The sequence below is a fragment of the Megalops cyprinoides genome, chromosome 9 (genome assembly GCF_013368585.1).
Source record: "Megalops cyprinoides isolate fMegCyp1 chromosome 9, fMegCyp1.pri, whole genome shotgun sequence".
Lineage (NCBI taxonomy): Eukaryota > Metazoa > Chordata > Actinopteri > Elopiformes > Megalopidae > Megalops > Megalops cyprinoides.
This window is the reverse complement of record NC_050591.1, coordinates 7,202,389-7,221,427: the sequence shown is the minus strand read 5'-3', so window position 1 is coordinate 7,221,427 and position 19,039 is coordinate 7,202,389. Positions and strand designations below refer to the sequence as shown.

General features: G+C 39.6%; 1 protein-coding gene across 3 annotated transcripts; it reads right to left on the bottom strand.

The window, feature by feature from the left end:
• Positions 1–102: 102 nt before the first annotated feature.
• Positions 103–14,373, bottom strand: tyw1 (tRNA-yW synthesizing protein 1 homolog (S. cerevisiae)). 3 transcript variants are annotated; one of them, XM_036536900.1, is made up of 16 exons: positions 14,182–14,373; positions 13,115–13,245; positions 12,028–12,165; positions 11,316–11,417; positions 10,182–10,376; positions 9,596–9,895; positions 8,915–9,043; positions 8,207–8,306; positions 6,363–6,415; positions 6,113–6,231; positions 5,207–5,316; positions 3,114–3,291; positions 1,728–1,863; positions 1,290–1,400; positions 634–801; positions 103–486 (listed from the first exon to the last, which is right to left on the bottom strand). In XM_036536900.1, the coding sequence occupies exons 1-16, from the start codon at positions 14,258–14,260 to the stop codon at positions 268–270; spliced, it is 2,268 nt and encodes a 755-aa protein (XP_036392793.1). In that variant the 5' UTR covers positions 14,261–14,373; the 3' UTR covers positions 103–267. The 3 variants fall into 3 exon arrangements, with proteins under 3 accessions (XP_036392793.1, XP_036392795.1, XP_036392794.1); XM_036536902.1 differs by having other exon boundaries at positions 9,611–9,895; XM_036536901.1 differs by having other exon boundaries at positions 12,028–12,162.
• Positions 14,374–19,039: the final 4,666 nt, after the last annotated feature.

The following is a 19,039-nucleotide window of genomic DNA, read 5'->3' as shown; positions in this document are numbered from 1 at the left end:
CAAGATATATGTAATGAAGAGGTAAAAAAAGTGGAAAAGCCCAAGAGGAAAATTCTAAAAAGATATCTTGATCAATTCTTCAATGTGATCATCTCTTCACCGTTATGTTTTAAAGCACAAAAAAGGGACAGGATGTCCCTATAGTTACACACTGCAAATTCCCTGAAAGTGAGATCCCACTCAGCTTAGATCTTCGAAGTTGGAAAAATTAAAAAGAAATCTTCCCCTCTGTGGAACCATGAGAAAAATCGTGCCATTCAGCTGTCATCAACATCCTGAGATATCAGTCTTTTTTTTCCTTTGGTATCGGGTATCTGCTGGGTCAAAGCCTCTCTCCTTGGCCCCAAAAACAGCCCAGCTTGGAGTCTTGGCCATGTAGTCCATGGCAGAAAACGTCTTGCTGCCCCCGCTCTCCTCATAGCTCTGGATAAGCTCCTGGAATCGTTCATAGTCGATCCACGTCCACCACTCCCCTTCAACTTTAAACTGCAGAAACACCACAACACAGACAGGCAATGGAGGATTAACTTCTGTTACGGATGCAATCTCACACATATATTGGGCATGGTTTTGGTGACAGTAGTGGGTTTAACGGGGAAGCAACAGTGTAGAATCAGGGAGGGACAGTGTTACCTTATGATGAGCGATCAGAAGGCAGTTTGAATGCTTGTGTTCAGAGGCTATATCATAGTCTGGGAGCAGATCAGCCAGTTGCTGTACAAAGTGGATGACCTCTTCATGCCAGGGAACATTGGCCATGGTCAGACTGCTGGCTGAACTTTCTCCACAGTAGGTCACTCCCTAAGGGAATGGAGACCAACAAATCACATTTTTTTAAAACAAAGAAACATGATTACTTGGTTTCTTGAAAAGAGAAAGCCACTCTGAGTGGAAAAAATGATTTTATTAAAAAACAGGACACCTCATAACTGAGCATTTGGTCTAACGTAAAAAATAAATGGTTGAGAGAACTGTGTGGACAACACAAGACAGAGACTTAGTCTAATAATGAAGCACCTAGATTTAAATGTTCAAGCAATATGAGGGTATATCTGAGTAACATGTCCTGCTAAAGCCAAAACATTATGCATGAATCTTTTAATATGTTCTATAGACCAGCCAAAATAACATCCCAAACTGTGTCCCTTCTGTAAAGAACTGCAAATTATGATCTAAATAAGCAACAAACAGGTGTTATGTACAATTTGAATAACCTTGTTATGTCTAATCATCGCTATTAACATAGCATAACATAACATCTAGAGTTAAGCAGGATGTTTTCCACTCACCTTCACCTCAATGAAATCAGGTTTGCCCAGTGTGATGAGGTCAGCGTAAGCCTTCAGCTCGGCCACGTTCCACGCCTTCACCAGTGTGAGTCTGTACACAGTGCGCTGTTGCTGGAGATGACAGAGGGACAAATCTCAGGAATCTCATGTCCATCGTTTATTGGGTGGCCTCTGACCGGGATCAATCCTTAGTCATACTTAAGATGAAGACAGTTTTTATTACTCATTGTTTACATTATATAAGTGAATTTACGTAACATTTTTAATTGTGTCTTTCTGCTTTCGCTGTTCCGAGAGTGCATTTATTCCCACAGTCTTGCTCCCAACCTAAGAGGCTTACAAATTTCAGTCAACAAAACCCAGTCCGAAAACTGTTACCAAAGGCCGATTAGTGAGAAATGTGAAAGTTTAAATTCTACCCAAACAGCTAGACCGTACCTTTTCCCCTAATGCTCTGAGACTGTCCAAGAAGCGGTTCCAGAAGTCCTTGAATAGCGGGCGGTCAATCTTTTTTAGGCTGTCCTTTGTGCTGGCATCCACACTGACATACAACTGAGTCACTGGCTCAAGGGTCCTGGACAGGGAATAGAGAGAGACAGGGAAGGACAGAGTGAGGGGCACACTCATAAGGCCCTCTTTACACAAAGGCTTTGGAGCTTTACTGTAAGCCTGGAAATGTACTATATTGCAACAAAGTACTCAATATACTACTATACTATACAATATACTACTATACTATACAATATACTATATACTACTCAAAATATTGATAGTACTCAATATTGTTATATTTGAAAACGATGTTGATGTAACTTCTGTAAAGGCATTTGCTTTGATTTGAGGAATTTGCACATTACATACATATACAATACACACACACACACACACACACACACACATACATACATACATACATACATACATATATATATATATATATATATAAGCTGGCTATTCTACTTTGCACATCTTATATTTTATATTTCAATACTTAATATATTTTCTACCTCTTATAATACATTTTATATTATATTCATAATATTACCGTAAATTGTACAGCTTTTGTACCTTTTTTTTTTCTTTATTTTTGTTTGTTTTTCAGTACTTGTTGCTTTTATTACTCATTGTACTTTAGTGTTGTATTTGTATGGAGCACCATCATACCAAAAAAATTCCCTGTGGGCAACCTACTTGGCAATAAACTAAAATTCTGATTCTGATTCTGATGCGCAAATTTACATGCACACACTCAAACTGGCCAGTTAATGGTAAAATGAGAGTTAAATCTGTCCACCGTCTATGTACAACTACGACCCTTATCGGCTGAGGTCACGGATGCATTCCATAGCTTCAGCATTGTAGGTGGCCGTTTTGCTCTTGAATGGGCAATTCACTTTTTTAAAACTTTGCAACACCCTTTGGGGGTAATTCTCTTTAGCTTTCCTTCTTAAAGGCTGCAGCTAGTTAGCCAGATAAGTACAGCCACAACTCAATTTAAGCTAGCTCGCTCAGTTTGCAGTTTGATCTTTTTTCTCCCTCTCAAAAAATGGTACAGCTGCGTGGAAAATGACTACAGCATAATGCAGGGTAATATAATACAATGAGTCCTTGTGGTTTCCATGTTGTACAAATATGGGGTACATCCTGCCAGCCCGCAGCTTGGCGGACAGCACTTTTAGCTATTTATTTGTAACTAAAGCCACCACAGAGTGTGGAAGAGACCTGTTCATTCATGTCCCCAAGGACAGAGTACTAGAAACATCTGGACTGTCTTATGCAGCAAGAAAGAGCTACCCTCCTAAATCAGCAGGACTCTGCGCTCACCTGATCTCCTCGGGGAACTGCGCGTTGGTGACCAGGAAGCTGGAGATGTGCTGGCGGTGCAGCAGCCTGAGGAAGGCGTTGATCTCGGGGTACATGATGGGCTCCCCCACCAGGGAGAGCGCGCAGTGCTTCACAGCCAGTCCCTCCTCGAATCGCTCCGGCAGCACACCTGGAACACCTGCCCAAGGCACGGCCACAGACCCAGCACGAGTCACTCCTCTTTACTCTTACTCCCTGATAAAACACGGCTTGCTGACTGCACGTGCAGTGGTTCCATGCTCACCCTAACCCTGAACCTGCTGCTCTTCAGGTTTTTAACTGGGGGCCAAGCACTACAGATGCATAAGCACCCAATCATATTTGGTAGCATTATTCTTTATGTACAAAGACTTATTTCTTTATTGTCAAGGCTAGAATTAACCTCCTTGTTGTTGATTCCTCTCCCTACAGGTCTGATGCAAGTCATAGCCCCTTCTACAGCCAAATTGTTACATCTAAAACTCGCCTTTTAACAGATATTAAAGATGGCAGTAGATTTTACTCATATTCAAGTTTTATGCAGTATTTATTAACAGAAGACAAAATTCCACCATTTTTTGTAAAATCTGGATTCGATTAACTGTATGAGAACCTGCACCTGCATAAGCACCAGCGCCCAGGTCTGTGGGCTACAGTGTTGACTGACCAAACTAGATAAATGCTGTAGAGAGAAGAATGGCGAACATAGAAATCCCTGTTTAGATTATTAAGGGAGTATCAATTAGTTTAGCGAACAATAATCAGACGTGACATAAACCTGTACTAATACAGATGCAATACTGTTTAATGAGCTGCAGCCAAATGACAAAAACATACTTTTTACACTTGTACTGATGCGACCTACAGCATGGTTGATCAGATACACAATTTCAAAGAGCCTGCTCAGACCAGTCATGTTCAAGGTCTTTGAAAGGATGGAATATGATCTCTGCCACGCATGTTTGAGCACCGACATAAAACTCGACAGTAAGAGGAACAGCAAGGCATGCTGGTCCGGCAGTAACTGCTCAGCCTGAAGCTGTTGCGTGATGTAAGACTAAACACGCAGTCATAAAACATCTCTTGGCAGGAGAGCAAATGAAACAGTCCATGGAGTGTGACCACTGTTATGTCAAGAAGAGGAAGACACAAAGATTGCTCAATGGAGGACCATACATTCTTGGCCTTTCAGTAATAGCCTGTCACAGCAGCCCAAAGCAGAAATCGATTTCCTGTTAATTTGCAGGAAATGCAATGTTAATCGTAATCCCCTTTATTCATTTGCACTCTCGAAGCAAAGTCATCTCAGCTCAGTGAAATGTTGAGCGAAGTTGTCTTTGTATGTCTTACAGGAAAGAGGATCTTCTATTTATTTCTCCTTTATTTCATGATTCATTTTCATGATTTCGTGTTTCACGTAGGAGGATTTTGTTTCATCGCCCAACCAGTCCAAATATCTTATAAACCTAAATTACTCATCTCCTGAAACATTTGTTTTTCATTGTTACAAAAAATCTTGCCTCACAGGTCTTGCACACGGTACCTGCAGAGCACCGGAAAAGGCTGTCTTCTTAAACAGCAATAGATGGGATCCGGTGCACTGCTCACTGTCAAAGACAACACTTAGGGATACTGCATAATGGGCCTCAAGAGCTTCAATGGTCATGTCAATCCTGAGAAATATTTTATACCAGAAATCAAACAATAACCACATCTACCCATGCCAGGGCTGCTAGTGTATTCATTCATTTGTTGTGTGTTTTTTACTAATTTGTAATATTAAATAATTATTCTAACAATTATCTTGTGGTTCTTAGCGGAGATAGCTGCCCAAGTGAAATGGTCAAGTAATATTTCAAGTAGTATCCTTGCACACAAGGATACATCTAATGTTAGTTACCTACATGTTAACATTCAGGACTAGCTGGTTTCAAGATTTTTTAATGAAGGTTTGCATAGCATATTATGGAAACATCTGGGGCAAATTAGAGAATATGTTTATATATAAACGTGTGTGTGTGTGTGTGTGTGTGTGTGTGTGTGTTCATGATCCCAGGTTCTGGGACACTGTGTACCTCTGAATTCCTTGATCATGTTGCGGTGTTTGTCCACTGCCTCCAGCAAGATCTTCTCAGGCGGGTCCATCTTCCAGCGCCACTCGGTGCCCACCGGGTTCGTGTGGTGCCTGGAGACACAGGATCAAAGGAGACAGCTGCAATAAGCAGAGCAGCTGTTTCATGATCTATAATTAGCCAGCCTGGCCCAGAGGAGCAGACCCACCGCCCCAGTGACCCAGATTATTTTGCAGTGACCCATTCAATGCTTAAAAACAACAAAGGACATTTACTATCAAACCCGTTTTTATTCAAACCAAAATGTTTAAGTTAGCAAAGCAAAAGGTGGGTAGCAAAGCAAAAGAAAAGCACAAGAAAAAAAATACTCAAATGAGCAGCACAGCCCTTAGCCTGGCTAATGCACTGACCACTTCCAGCAGACTAGTAGAGGCATATTCACTGCAAAAGCAAGAATCAAAGCAGCATATGGTCTCTTTCTGCTTGCTTTATCTGTCTGATCACAAGCATGGTTGTAAAACGTATTCAAGCTTTAATTATTTAAATTGGAGAAACACAGTCTAACCACAGACATTTTTAACCATAATTCTATATATTGATCCAAGTCTGGATCAATAAACAAAATGTTCAAATGTTAAATTTATTACAGTGCTTTACTGCCTTTAAAAGTTTTCTTAGTAGATGTTTACATCTTTGATATTACTGTTATTATTACTTCAATATATTATTTATTATATTCATTTTTTTACTACTTTATGGTTCTATTTCTTACTACTACAGTGTGATACACAATTAATCATAAATGCAGCAAACAAATCTATTCAGTAAACTTCAGTAAAATTCAGTAAACATGCAAATAATTTTGGAACATTTCCCAGCAGGGTGGGAGAATTCCAATATTTGTCCTACCTCCAGCAAAACACACATTTGTTGGCACAAGCAAGGCTAGGAGTGGTTTCCATACAACGGTGGGACTCAATCCCATAAAAAGTGTGCTTGTAACAGCCTCCTCTTCCTCGCAACATGGCCTGGATCATGCAAAAATGAAACCAGAATAATCACAACTTTAATCTTAACACATTAACGTGTTCACTAAAAATACCACCGGTGACCATAAACATCATGTGTATCTTGTCTCCAGGTCAGAGAAGCATTTTACCTTGGTCCAACGACAGAGTTTCACCCCTGAGTGACTTCCAATCAGCTTATATCCTGAGGAAAATAACAACAGACAGTTATGTAACAACCTCAAAGTGCTCTCAGTGACTAACGGGGGGAGTACGCTCTGTGGACTTCATGAGCTATGAACGAGTGCTAGAAACAGAAAATCTCAGCCAAATATTTCTGGAGAACAAGGAACTGATACTGTTAGCACCGTCAAAGATCTGCGCTAAGCAACTGCATCCAATCATAAACATATTTTTCCCCCCTGTGTTACTGGATCAAGGCTACCCACAACAGGCTCTGCCTGGTTCACTTCACCCTTGTTATAACAGCTGATCCACCTTATGTCAGCTGATTTGAAGTAGTTTTTGTATCCAGTTTAATAAGCCACCATTTGTTGCCCAGATCAGAAATATGACAGTGGATTTTGTCAGGATCCTAGAAGGATTTTGGGGCTCAAAAATCACTTATGTGGAAAACTTCATAAGCATGCATGGAGCTTAGCTTTGTGCAACGCAGGCCAATGGCGAATCCCTTCGATCCAACCCTGGTTTGTGCCAGCCTGGCTGGCCGGTTCCATGGCAGTGCATCCCCCCTCATCTCTTATTCCGTGCCGTACCTCTGGGTGTTCTTTGGACTCTACTCTGATTTCCTTACGGGTTCTAGGTCAGTTCCCTTTTAGCTGTGCTGGTGTCTACCCTACTGTGTTTGTAGCCTATCCAAACATCCATGCAGATAACGGACCAATTCTCCTATCTCACTTTCTCACAGGCCAGAAAGACAGGCGCTTTCTTGCTATGAAGTACACTGTCTTATTTCATCTTCTTGTTAAAGGAGACCTCTTCAACATCAACAATAATGAATGAGATAGTCCATATGGGTATTATGTAGATTACAAGGATAACAGACCTGTAAAAATAAGCTCCCAGGAAAACTGCTGAGGTGTAAGGGATACATTTTCCACTTGGATGCACAGATTTCATGTATTATCAGGCAGCACAGACCAGCTTAAGGAACGTAAAGGGCCCTATTTAAAGGCACAAAATTACAGTGCAATTATAACTAACACAGAAAGCTTAGGGATATTTTGGAGACTATACAACCTGTTACACCGTATCATTTGTTGCATTTATGTACTTTTTTCCACATATTTATATTCACAGATGCACTGAGCCAGCACACGCTGAGAGTAGCTGATGAATATTTATACCAGGAACCTGTGGGTGCGGGGAGCTTAAACATGGGTGAAGGCAAGGAAATGCTACCTGCCCAGACATCAGCTAGCAATAATAAGCTTTAGCACAACAGTGAGGGCATCTCTAAATCTACACCAACCAGTGTGTGATTTTGTTAGGTGTAGCTTAGGGCAATCGGGATCTGGGGTGGGACTAGGGAAAACAAGGAGCAGTACAATTCATTCAAGTGCCTTTGTTTGAGTGATAAAAGTATGAAAATTTTATTTATTTGTTTGAGTAAGAGTTTAAAGGTTAGCTAAATGTAGAGGCTGGGTACACATACATGCATACAAATTGCCTGTTCAGAAAAAGTAGCTTTTAGTATGCTAGAATTTGCAGGAGCTAATCCGATAAATTCTAAGACACTTGAATTAAATTAATACAGGGAAACCAGGAGGGCCTTAATGTAGCACCTTTATCAAGACAGAAAACACAATTTCAAACATAGACCAAAAAGAGAGGTGAGGGAGTAATAAGTTAGCATACTGTAAAATGTGTGAGTGTTAGAAAAAACATAAAGCCAAAAAGAACTGTGCTGTGAAACACAGCGGGAGATGAGGGTGAGGTACTAGGAGTAATGCTACACTGTGTGTCAGGGCCACACCTTGCTTGCTCAGAGCTTCCCGTAGAGTAGGGGTGATCATCTCTCTGGCCTCCTCCTTCTTGAGCAGTTTCACCATCTGCTGATCACCCTCCTCCTTTCTCTGCAGCAAACACAGAAGAATCATGTAATCATGTGCACACAAAGGTTCTTTATATCATTCTCAATTCCCTCAAGAGCAGCTGTCTGCATTGTTTAAGGACTATGATAATAATATTTCACTATGGGTAACCATAGGTGTTCCTGTAAGCCATCTAATATAGATAAAGATCTAAAATACAGGCTTTAACACACAAAAGTTAACTACCATCTATAAGCTTGTTATTAAAATAACCCTCCAATGACCAGCTGTGGTAGTTTGAGACTTGCAGACATACACTTATGTGCCATAATTTTACTTTTTCCCTCAGCATGCTGTCAAGAAATTGTCAAAAAAAAGTTGTTATTAATGATCTAACAGGTAAGGACTGGGATTGACATTAACAGGACAACCCAGAGACAAAGTAGCTAACTATTCTTATACATTGTAGTGATGATGGGGGAATCCTTACACATTGATGTACATGAACTACAAGAATGATCTTTTCCAAAACCCTCACAAAGGAAATCCATCACGGTGATGGAAAACCAAGCCATACATTGAGTGTGTGTGTGTGTGTGTGTCTGTGTGCACGCGCGTGCGCATGTGAGTGTGCATGGTTTGCGCTTCACCTTGTTTTTTTTAATGCTGCTCATGATATTTCCCAGGTCTTCCACATCGATGACGGAGCCATGGCCCATTTCTTCATCCACAACCGATTCTTCATCACTGCTGGACTCCACCAGCTCAGAGACTTCCTCCTACAGAAACAGAGCCAGCTGTCAGTCTCCACACTCTGGACCACCATACCCTCACCTCACATTCCACTTCCTTCAGGATTCAGAAAGATCCTACTTAAAACTCAGAAAGCTACACCCAATTTAAAATGCAATTACAAAATGAACTTTTTAGTTGTGGTTTCTTTTTGCTGTGCTGTTCCATTAAATGAAAAACCACTGGACCTGTGATATTATCAAGTATTCAGGTCTCAGTTATGCATAAACAGTGGAATATTTTGATATTGTTTTCGGAAACAAAATGTACTTTCCCCACAGTTCATTCATTTTCCAAGTAAAAAATAAAGATATCTCTACCATTACCGTTTACCATAATAAATTCTTTTGTGAAAGATCAAAACCAAATGGTCTTATTTGTTATTAAAATTCCACTACACTTAATGTAAATTCATTTCTGAAAGCCCACCAAGCTGGATTCTGCTAGTGGAGAGCACGAGTCAAACTAGATAGACAACATTAATACCGTGTGCTTATTTTATTAAAAGGAATTTGTCATGTATTCAAACAGATGCTGACCTCTGGCTGGCTCACCTCTGAGCTGTGCTGCTGCGGTTTCTCCATAGCATGGTTTTTCTCCTGCTGATCCTGGTGCTTCTCATTGTTCTTGCAGGCGCAGTTTCCACACTTGCTGCTACAGGATGATTTCTCCCCCTTGGTCAGAGCCACGAGGCTTTTCCGGAACCTGGCCTTCCAAGCGGCAAAGTCCGCCTGTATGCTGCCATTCTGGCTCTGAACCACGTTGCAGTCGCCTTCTCCTCGTGTCATGACGCGGGCTGCACTCAGCATCCACAGCCATTTGTCTACGTTCTTGCTCACCTGGGGAACGGTCAACAAAGTTATTACTGCAGACCGCTCATTTCTGGAGTAAGAAGTCATTTAACATACACATACATTATCTTATATATCATTACACATATGTGCTGTAGCCAAGAGAATTAGCAACAGATAAAATTAATATAAAAGATAATGACTTCTTTTATAAATATGTATAAGTAGTTAAATTCATGTGTGCATGCTCATTGCTAGCAGAATTGGCTGTGCATTGTCCCCTATCCACTTGTTGTGTCCAGTATACTATTGGTGTGTTTTGCTGGTCTCTTACCGTGTTATAATGACCGACATACACAGAGTTTCCCAGCCCAAACACTGCATATCTCATGCCTTTCAGGTAAGTCTGGCCGTATCGGAAGTCAGTGGAGGCCTCTTCAAGCCACTTACAAAACCATTCTGCATTCTCAGTAGGCTTTCCATCGGTGTAAGTGGCAAGTAGAAAAACATAAATACTTTTGTTTGTACACTGAGAAGGGGAAAAAAAGATCAGTTTTAAAAAGAGGCAAATTCAAGTGAATTCACAGCTTTTGCAGTTCTAGTGTTAACATTTTTACATTTAGAGTTATCAGCCATTATAACAGTGATAGTTTTAGATCAGTGAACTACCAATTTTATGTTATTACATAATGGCCAATGTAATCATCCAGGTGGTGCAAGCACCAATTTCACTCCTCCGCTGTGTACTCCCTGTCACTATCTGCTAAGGACAGAGCCCGGGCCCAAATTTATGAAGTCTTGGATTCAGAACAAGCACCTTAACCAACTGAGCCACTCATAAGCCTTTACTTAACTATATTAATAGCCACCCACAACACAGCCAGCAATGTGCTGTAGCTAGAAAAGGACACGAGTTTACTTGGAGGCTAGTTAGCCAATTTTCTAATGCAAGTTATGTTGACATTTATTGTGGTTACTGAGTACTGAACAAACAGGCAGTGTAGTTTCCCAGGCATTAATGAGTCTTAAGGCACAGCTGCTGTTCCCCTAATTATTTCTCACTAAACCCTAGTACTGCATGCCACAGTTTTGCCAAACACTGGGTATTAAGGAACACAATTCATAAGTGAGAACTGAATATTTACCATGGAAACAAACTTTGACAAATGCAGACCGACTAACATCAACAGGGAGAACATACCAACATCAAACATTGGCCACATGACAAACATCTACCACCTTCCAAGAAAATCTGACAGCGTTGTGCCAGAGTTGGTCCCACGTAACATAGAATGACCTTTTGTTTCTCAGTACTAATGACTCCTCACTACTGACGCAACATTAAAACTTAATCTCAAACTCAATTAATGATGGTCAAACAAACTGACAAACTCTACACAAATACAAAAGGGTCATCTCTAATTTCTCACTATCTGAATATTAAAGAGTGAAAAACAAGAGTGCTCACCGCATGTGCAATACTTTCATCTGGATCGTAATCTTTCAGGTCAATTACTTCAGCTGTCAGGCCCAGTGTCTTGACTTCTTCGGCAAGATCAATGGCAAAGCCCTGAGTGCATTCACACATTCTGTTAGCAGGTACTTTGCCTGAGACCCAGTGTAGCCGTTTTTTTTTTTCTTGTTATTTCTTGAAGTTAAACTGATACTGATGCTGTCTGTAACTGAACTTACCACCCTTATCTTTTCAACTAAGACATGCTGAATAGGTCAAGGTCAAATTGCTACAGCTGCTCATTTTAGAACGATTACCTTATAGTCAGGCTTGGGACACACAATACCAGTTCTAGGAGATGTTTTAAAATCTAAAACTGTTGGTCAGTCGCAGAAGCATTTATCATATACTTTTTACACCAACACATACTTGCACATTTTAACGATGGCATCCACTATTTAGAGAAATTTCAGTGTAATACAGGCAAAAAAAACATGGCTGATAGTACATACTGAAATACATACTGACACAATGGAGGACTGCAAAAACAAATGCAATACTTTTCACCTGATGCCACTTAAGCACATGTGTCTTACTTTAAGAACTATGATGTGACAACAAAGCTGCACACAATGTAAAAGCTTGCAATTTCAATACATGGTTTTAATGTAAGAGTTTTGCTTAGGTACACAAACTGCATAGCGACTTGTTTTACCTACTACTGTACCTTTGCCGTTCCAGTCTGTGTCCCATAGAAAACCTTCACCCCTGAAACATGAACCTCCTCTTTCTCAACAAAATATCCATTCTCCTTAATTGCTCTGGAGTGCAGTCCCAGGTTCACAGGACTATGAATGTTCTTCTGCTAGGGCCAGAACAGAACTTATGAAACATAATTTTTAACAAAGAAGGACAGATCTGGTGTAAACATTAAAACATACATGCAATCTATGTGCACTGTCTACAGCAGACAACTACTGACACAAAAGCAGCCAAATGTTAAATCTATGCATCTCAAGTTCCCTTGTATCAGGGAGTTTTCTTGCCCCGTTAATTTATGTACAATAATTACAGATGAATATGCGCACACAATTATGTATCATTCACATGTTTAATTGCCACTGAAATTTTGACTAGCATTTTCAAAACATTTGTTTTAAGTAAAACATATAGGTTGAATGATCAGCATTTACTATAGGATCGTTACACTGCAGATCGACCAATACTTTTTTTAGGCTCATGCAGTTTGGTCGCAGATTTGCTTCAAAATGTTTGCAAATATTCCTCCATAATTCAAATGAACAAATTCAAATTGTAGGCTCTGTAAGAGGATGTCCCTCCACAATTACATTATAGCTATATTCATTTTTAAAAAAATATATTCATTTTTTAAAAAATGATGAATTTAGTCGTGGTTTCTATGTCCATGTCAACAACAGTAATGAATTAAGCTTCTTTATAAACAACTTTTGAGATGCATGGAACCGCAAAACCGCAAAAACTGACAGCATTTTTCTTAGTTCAGCGTGACCGCTGTTTCCAATAAACTAGCATTACTCGGTCTAAACTTTTCATTTGAATAACTGCGGACTGTTTGCAATCACTGCTAAGTGAATAAGAGACAAAGTGTGTGAAGTATTGGTTGATTTGCGATAGAATGACCCTTCACTCCAGAGAAGATCGCATAACGTACAAAGAGAACACGCTGCTAGCACACACATCTCAGAAACTGAGGGTACACACAAGTGGTTCTTGCTTCGCAGATGTAGTAGCTAACCACATTGATCCTTTAAGTATTTGTTACAGTATCCTACCCTTTTCAAAGTCATCTTCAGTGTAAACCAGATTCCAATAAAAACTGCTGCAGCAGAGTACACATACAATCTGTTCTGCCATACTGGCATGAAGTAGGCTTCGGTGTAACTCGGCGCATTCTTTAGCGTACCTGTGAGTACAAATACAAGAACAAGTGATCTTGTCAGCTTGAGTTGCTGCAGTTTGCCAACATGCAGATCTTGTACAGCGCCGCCAATCAACATTCATCAGCTAAAACAGATAACGTCAGAAGTCCTGCCTTGTGGCAACATTTGTCCTGTGTTAACACTAGCTTTCAACCATGGTAAACAGTACAGACAGACAAACAGTACAGTATCACAGCAAGCTAGCGAGTGTTCAGTTTGCCACGTTTAAATATGTCGAAGACTTGTTAAATGAGTGATACAACAACGAAGTCTCTACCTTTTGGATGCAGAAAATAAATTAACCTGTGCAGACTGTGGCGGCCATTGTGAAAGATGGTCGCCAAACTGTTGAAAGAACTATACTGTAAGCCGTCGGACGAGGCATAACTGAAGCAAAAATTACTTCATATGTTTGCAAACATGTAAGCAATGTGGTCATGCAATTAAAAGTGTAACACATACTATGTTGAATATGTCAACGCAAACATCTTAACCAAGAAACCGCTTGATGGAACACAAACTCTACTGCCCTACAATACAACTCTGAAGCATCAGGACCTGCACCTACAAAGTTTCGTTTAGGTGGCTACGCAGAGGCTAGATACAACCTAGAGAAATAACATGCTTGGACCAGTAGCTGAGTTAGATAAGTTAGCAATATGAACTAGCTTTGTGCCCAGTGCCAACTAAATCTGTCAACTGCACGCTAACGTCACAATCCATATTTAGTTATGTTCCCGAGTCAAAACTGTATAAATAACTAGTTAGCTAACTTAACAATAGCTAATCCGCGCGATTCCACTCCAGTCTAAGTTAGAGATTCACTAGCTACTTGGCGACTATTGTTGAGTAGGCAGCAACCTAGTTAGCAAACGGCGATCAAACAGCATCGCTTACTACTGGGATGTAGATGCACTTACCCTTCATGTCATCACTCACAGCATACGATGTTAAATGCAAAAGAATCAAAGAAGTCAAGACTAACGTGATCTGAACCATTGTAGTGTGCGTTGTCTGTTGTAACTATAGCTCATGCAAAAAAGAGCGGAGAAACCCGACACTGAACATTTCAAACACGATTGTGGGCCAGTTCCCTCACGAATGTATCAGTCACGCTCTGCCGACCAGGGTCAAGCCAGCAACATTAGTGATTACTTCCGGGTGAGGACTTTTGCACTACACGTCAAAATAAAAGTTCTCGTTTAGAAAGGGAATACGGTGAAGCCTTCAAAGATATTTTGACGATGATGTTTATTGGATGGACTGACCTATAAGATCATCAACGAGGATATACAAGCATACATTCAAAGAGCTTTCAAAAACATTTATAATGATTGTTTTGTAAAATGCATTGTTCAAGGTATATGGCACATACAGAAAAAAACAAATTAAAAAAACAAAATTGTACTCATAAAATAAGGAGTTCAATGTATTCGGCAATAAGCCCTCTAAGTAAGAAAATGAATTTGAACAGAAAGCTTTATTTTACAAAGTGTTGCTGGATTTTTACCTCAGCCCAATAGGCTGTAGTGGCACCCCTGTGCACATATTGTATGACACATGTATCTGGCTGGTATGACATGAGTAAACCGTCTACATGGGATGCCACTGGAGGAATGGCTCAGGTTTGAATAAACAGAAAGCACACTTTATTCTATGTAATGAAGGTGTCTACCCATTCAGCGCATCATGTCTCAGATCCGGCTGCATTTATAATCAGTAAGAAGCACACAAAGTGCAGTAAAAAAAAAAAAAAAAAACTGTCCAATACCGTAAGGGATACGTACAGGATTTGTCTTGCAATAATGCATTTTCAGTATAGATGATTAGTGACTGATCTACAGTTTTGTAGAAATCAAAGATGAAAGTCTTTAATAAGGACAACATTGAGCTGTATTTCAGTCACTTCTGGCGAATATAGACAGAAACAGCTAGAGCACCAGTTCTAGATTTCTATGTCATATGAGCATGCAAAAGTCATTTAATTCAACAAGCTATTGACCTATGTAAAACACTACATAATAGTAAAACTGAGTGGTACAGAGTAATTCTACTTTGGCAAAGAGTCTTGTCAAACTGAAGTGCTTCTGAGATGGAGCAAGGTAATTGCTCTGATGAGCTGTAGTGCATACTTTTCGAAATGCAATATGTTTATGGAGAAAATGAAGTCTACTTTTACTGAATATTTTGACCAAATACAGGTGCAGTTCATCAAAAATCAATGAGCAATCCACAGAGAAGAAGCATTTGCTTTGTGCAACTGCTTTTAGAAAAGCTTTTTAAAAATTATTTTCTCTATATGCTTCCAATCTGGTCCTACCAGAAACCCTGTATAACCATGCTTGACAATACAAGTACAGGCTGATGACCAATCTAATTCTATGAAAATAACAATGAATAGGCAGTAGGGATTATGTATTTATATGAAATATTATATATATAATATGCATCACTGGCAAAATTATAGTAATGGGCAAGTATAACCCTGTGATTCTTATTCTGATTCAGATACTGTTTTCAGATCTTGTGAATATTTCCCCAAACAGCTGGACAATAATCCATGGCCACTCTGCCAATTTTTGAATCAGTTTTAACTGAAAGCTATAGAAGATTATCCACAGCTCATCAAGTATAACAATGCAATCCAGTCTGATATGAGGTACAAAATAAGCAATCATAAACATGTAGTAAAAGGTGCTAAAATAATGGATTCCTTACCATAGGAAGAAAATGTCACTCTATACGTCCAGACTCTATATCTGGAATAAGTTCCTCAGTGATCGTTGACATTATATGGATTTATGAATATTTTTATTTCCTGAACTTTGTTTCCTGAAGCAGTTTTTTTGGGGATAACATGAATAAATGTATTCATAATGGCATGGGAAAGTGTCTTCTGTATGTATTGTTACAACTAAAAACACTTCATTGATGCTATTTTTAAAATGTTTGATGCATTTTTAATGATACATCTGTATCGTGAGTTAGAGCTAATGGGAAACATGCAATCAAAGACATGTTTAAAGAGTTATGCTTAAATGCTTGAAATTTGTTTCTTGGTTTGGTTTGTTCCCTAATATTGATCATTTGCTTATTGTATCAAAAGTCATTGACTACAGGATGTCGAAAGAGATCATAAACATTTCCAGCTTCAGTAATGTAGCTCCTAGTGATGTAAAATGGACCAGTTACAATGTTCATGTCTGTCAAACACAATGATATTAACTAACCATTTCATACAATGTGTTAACACTTGAGTAAAGCAGATTGATATAAATTATATATGGTTGGGTAATCTCTATATGGCTGGACAGCATAGGAATCATAGCTTCTAATGCCATCATATGTGTTGGACATGTTTTTGCTTGGTGGGTGTTAAAAATGTGTCCCACCTGTGATGCTTCACTGCCTGTGTAGGGTTATGAGGAACAAAGGGACACAGGACTGCAGGTAGGAGGACAGGAGCAAGGGGCGGAGAGAGGAGAGGAGGTGGGATATGCAAAGAGCTGATGCTACAGGTGGGAGAGGCTATAAAGTGGATTACACCCAGCATTAGCTGGTTTGGATTGGTTTGTGGAGAGTAGGCGTGGATATAGGAATTTCCTGTTCACCCCAATCTTCAGTCATTAAACTTTCATCAAACAAAATGTAAACAAACATCAGCAGTTACAACATAACGCTGATATGTGAAGGCTCGCACAGCTCCTTAATGAGGAAGTGCCACAATATGCCAGAGGGCAGAGAGGAAAAGAAGTACAAAGCCATTTTGATAAAATCATCAGGAAGGAATGCAGCGGGATGTCCTATTAATAGCATGGTGGGGCTTTTGACTAATGTCTTAATCAAGGTCATTTGTGTAAACAACATTACACAGACCTAACTCACTTACCATTGATCTTTGTATACGACATCCCTTTTAATCCACTTTAATATAACTTATTTGATTCTTAATTGACTCATTTTCAGTTTGATTATGGGTCTCTCATGCCAAAACCTGGGCTCTGTGGTGCAATGGATTGTGTGCTGGACTTCTAGTTAAATACGATGAGGAGCAAGTCAAAGGTTGTGGGTTCAAGTCCCACCAGAGTTGGCCCCTTTTTGGCGTATTATAACAGAAAGGTTATTTAAAAACTCAAAGGTTCGACTTCAAAAGGGAGTGGAAAAAAGAAATTGGAATTGCATACTGATATCTGTATACCTGATATAGACGTCTTCTTGTCCATATAACATGTGCGGCAGTGTAGCATAGCGGTTAAGGTGCAGGACTTGTCAGTTATGTACTTTCATTCATATATGAATATAGATTGGGAAAGTTCAAGCCTACCGTGCTACCTTCCGTGAGTTGACATATAAGGTTAACTTAGTTGCGATGGAAATGATAGGGAATGCACTTATAAATATTCCTGTGGCATGTTGATGTTATATTGAAATATTATTTGTATTTTTAATATTATAGTTCTGATTTTAGCTACTTGCCAGCTCTCATGCACAACCAAGATGGTAGTCATCTACTTTTTGCCAAGAGCAGGAAGTGACTTGCTGTTGACTACAATAAATAAATATATAAATAAATGTATATTGCTTTAATATCAATTAATTTATCAATCTTTTTATTTTTATATGGTATTTTTACAATGGAAATTGTCACAAACTGGGCATAGTAAATATGAGGAGAAACCAGTAGTGCGAGGCATAAAATTGTAGATCGTAGTATTTTTTTAATGTTTTCATTCTGAGAGAGAGCGAAACTGTTTGGCCATTTATTATGTTTCCATGATACGATTTTGTGCAAATGTTATATTCTAGATGGTAGAGACATAAATCTGTGTTATGGGAAAGACCTCAGGGTCATTGTGGTTTTTGAAGTTCAAAATACTGTTTTTGCCTAATGCATATGGGGTATGGCCTGGCTTTGGCAGATGGAATACTTGCAACCTACTACCATTCCTCCCTGAATAAAACCTTTTTCTTGCCATTTTAAGTTTGTGGATAAAACCAACATCTGTAAAACAATACGAAGAGCACAGGGTTAACGGAATTTTGTAAGCCTCTAAGTAAAAATGGTCTCTTATCCTCAATTCCTCCTGACATTAAGGTTTCATGGTATACTGGTGTTCTCCCTCGACAGACTCCCGCAGATAGACACCGCTGTACCGTCACCCCTGCTACCTACATACTACAGATATTTAATAATTTTTTTTTTAAAATGCAGCTGCGGAGACACTCCTCTAATCAGCTCGATCAGCCTCTAACTTAATAGCGCTGCGACCCAAACTTCCACGCCCAGCTAATTATCAAAACAATAACACTAACTCGGCAGCAAACAATAAACACGCAGCGAGCAAACTAATAGAGCTTACAAAATTATATGAAAAAGCTACAAGCTTTTTAGGGACGCTTGCTCTACAACTGATGAAACACACTCTTCCCCCTGACACTGACGTTTCATGCGCTCAGACATGCACTTGAGAGACAGTGAAGTAGCGGCGACCTATACAATTTCACCATTATTATGCCAGTGCCGTAGCCTGAAACTAACACACAGCGATCTCCTTTATTTCCCTCTTTTGAAAATCATATTCTTCTTCGTGTCCTTTTGTCCATTGATGTGAAGATAATTCTGCTTCACTTGTGGCATCTTTGCTTGGCATAACGCTGCTTGAGTGTGGCTGTCTGTCACATTTAGTGGCAACAATCTCACCGCGCTTGGTCAGGCCAGGTTAAGGTATTTCTCTCGCAGCCAGGCTGATAGAAGCGGACACTCGGAGACATCTCTCA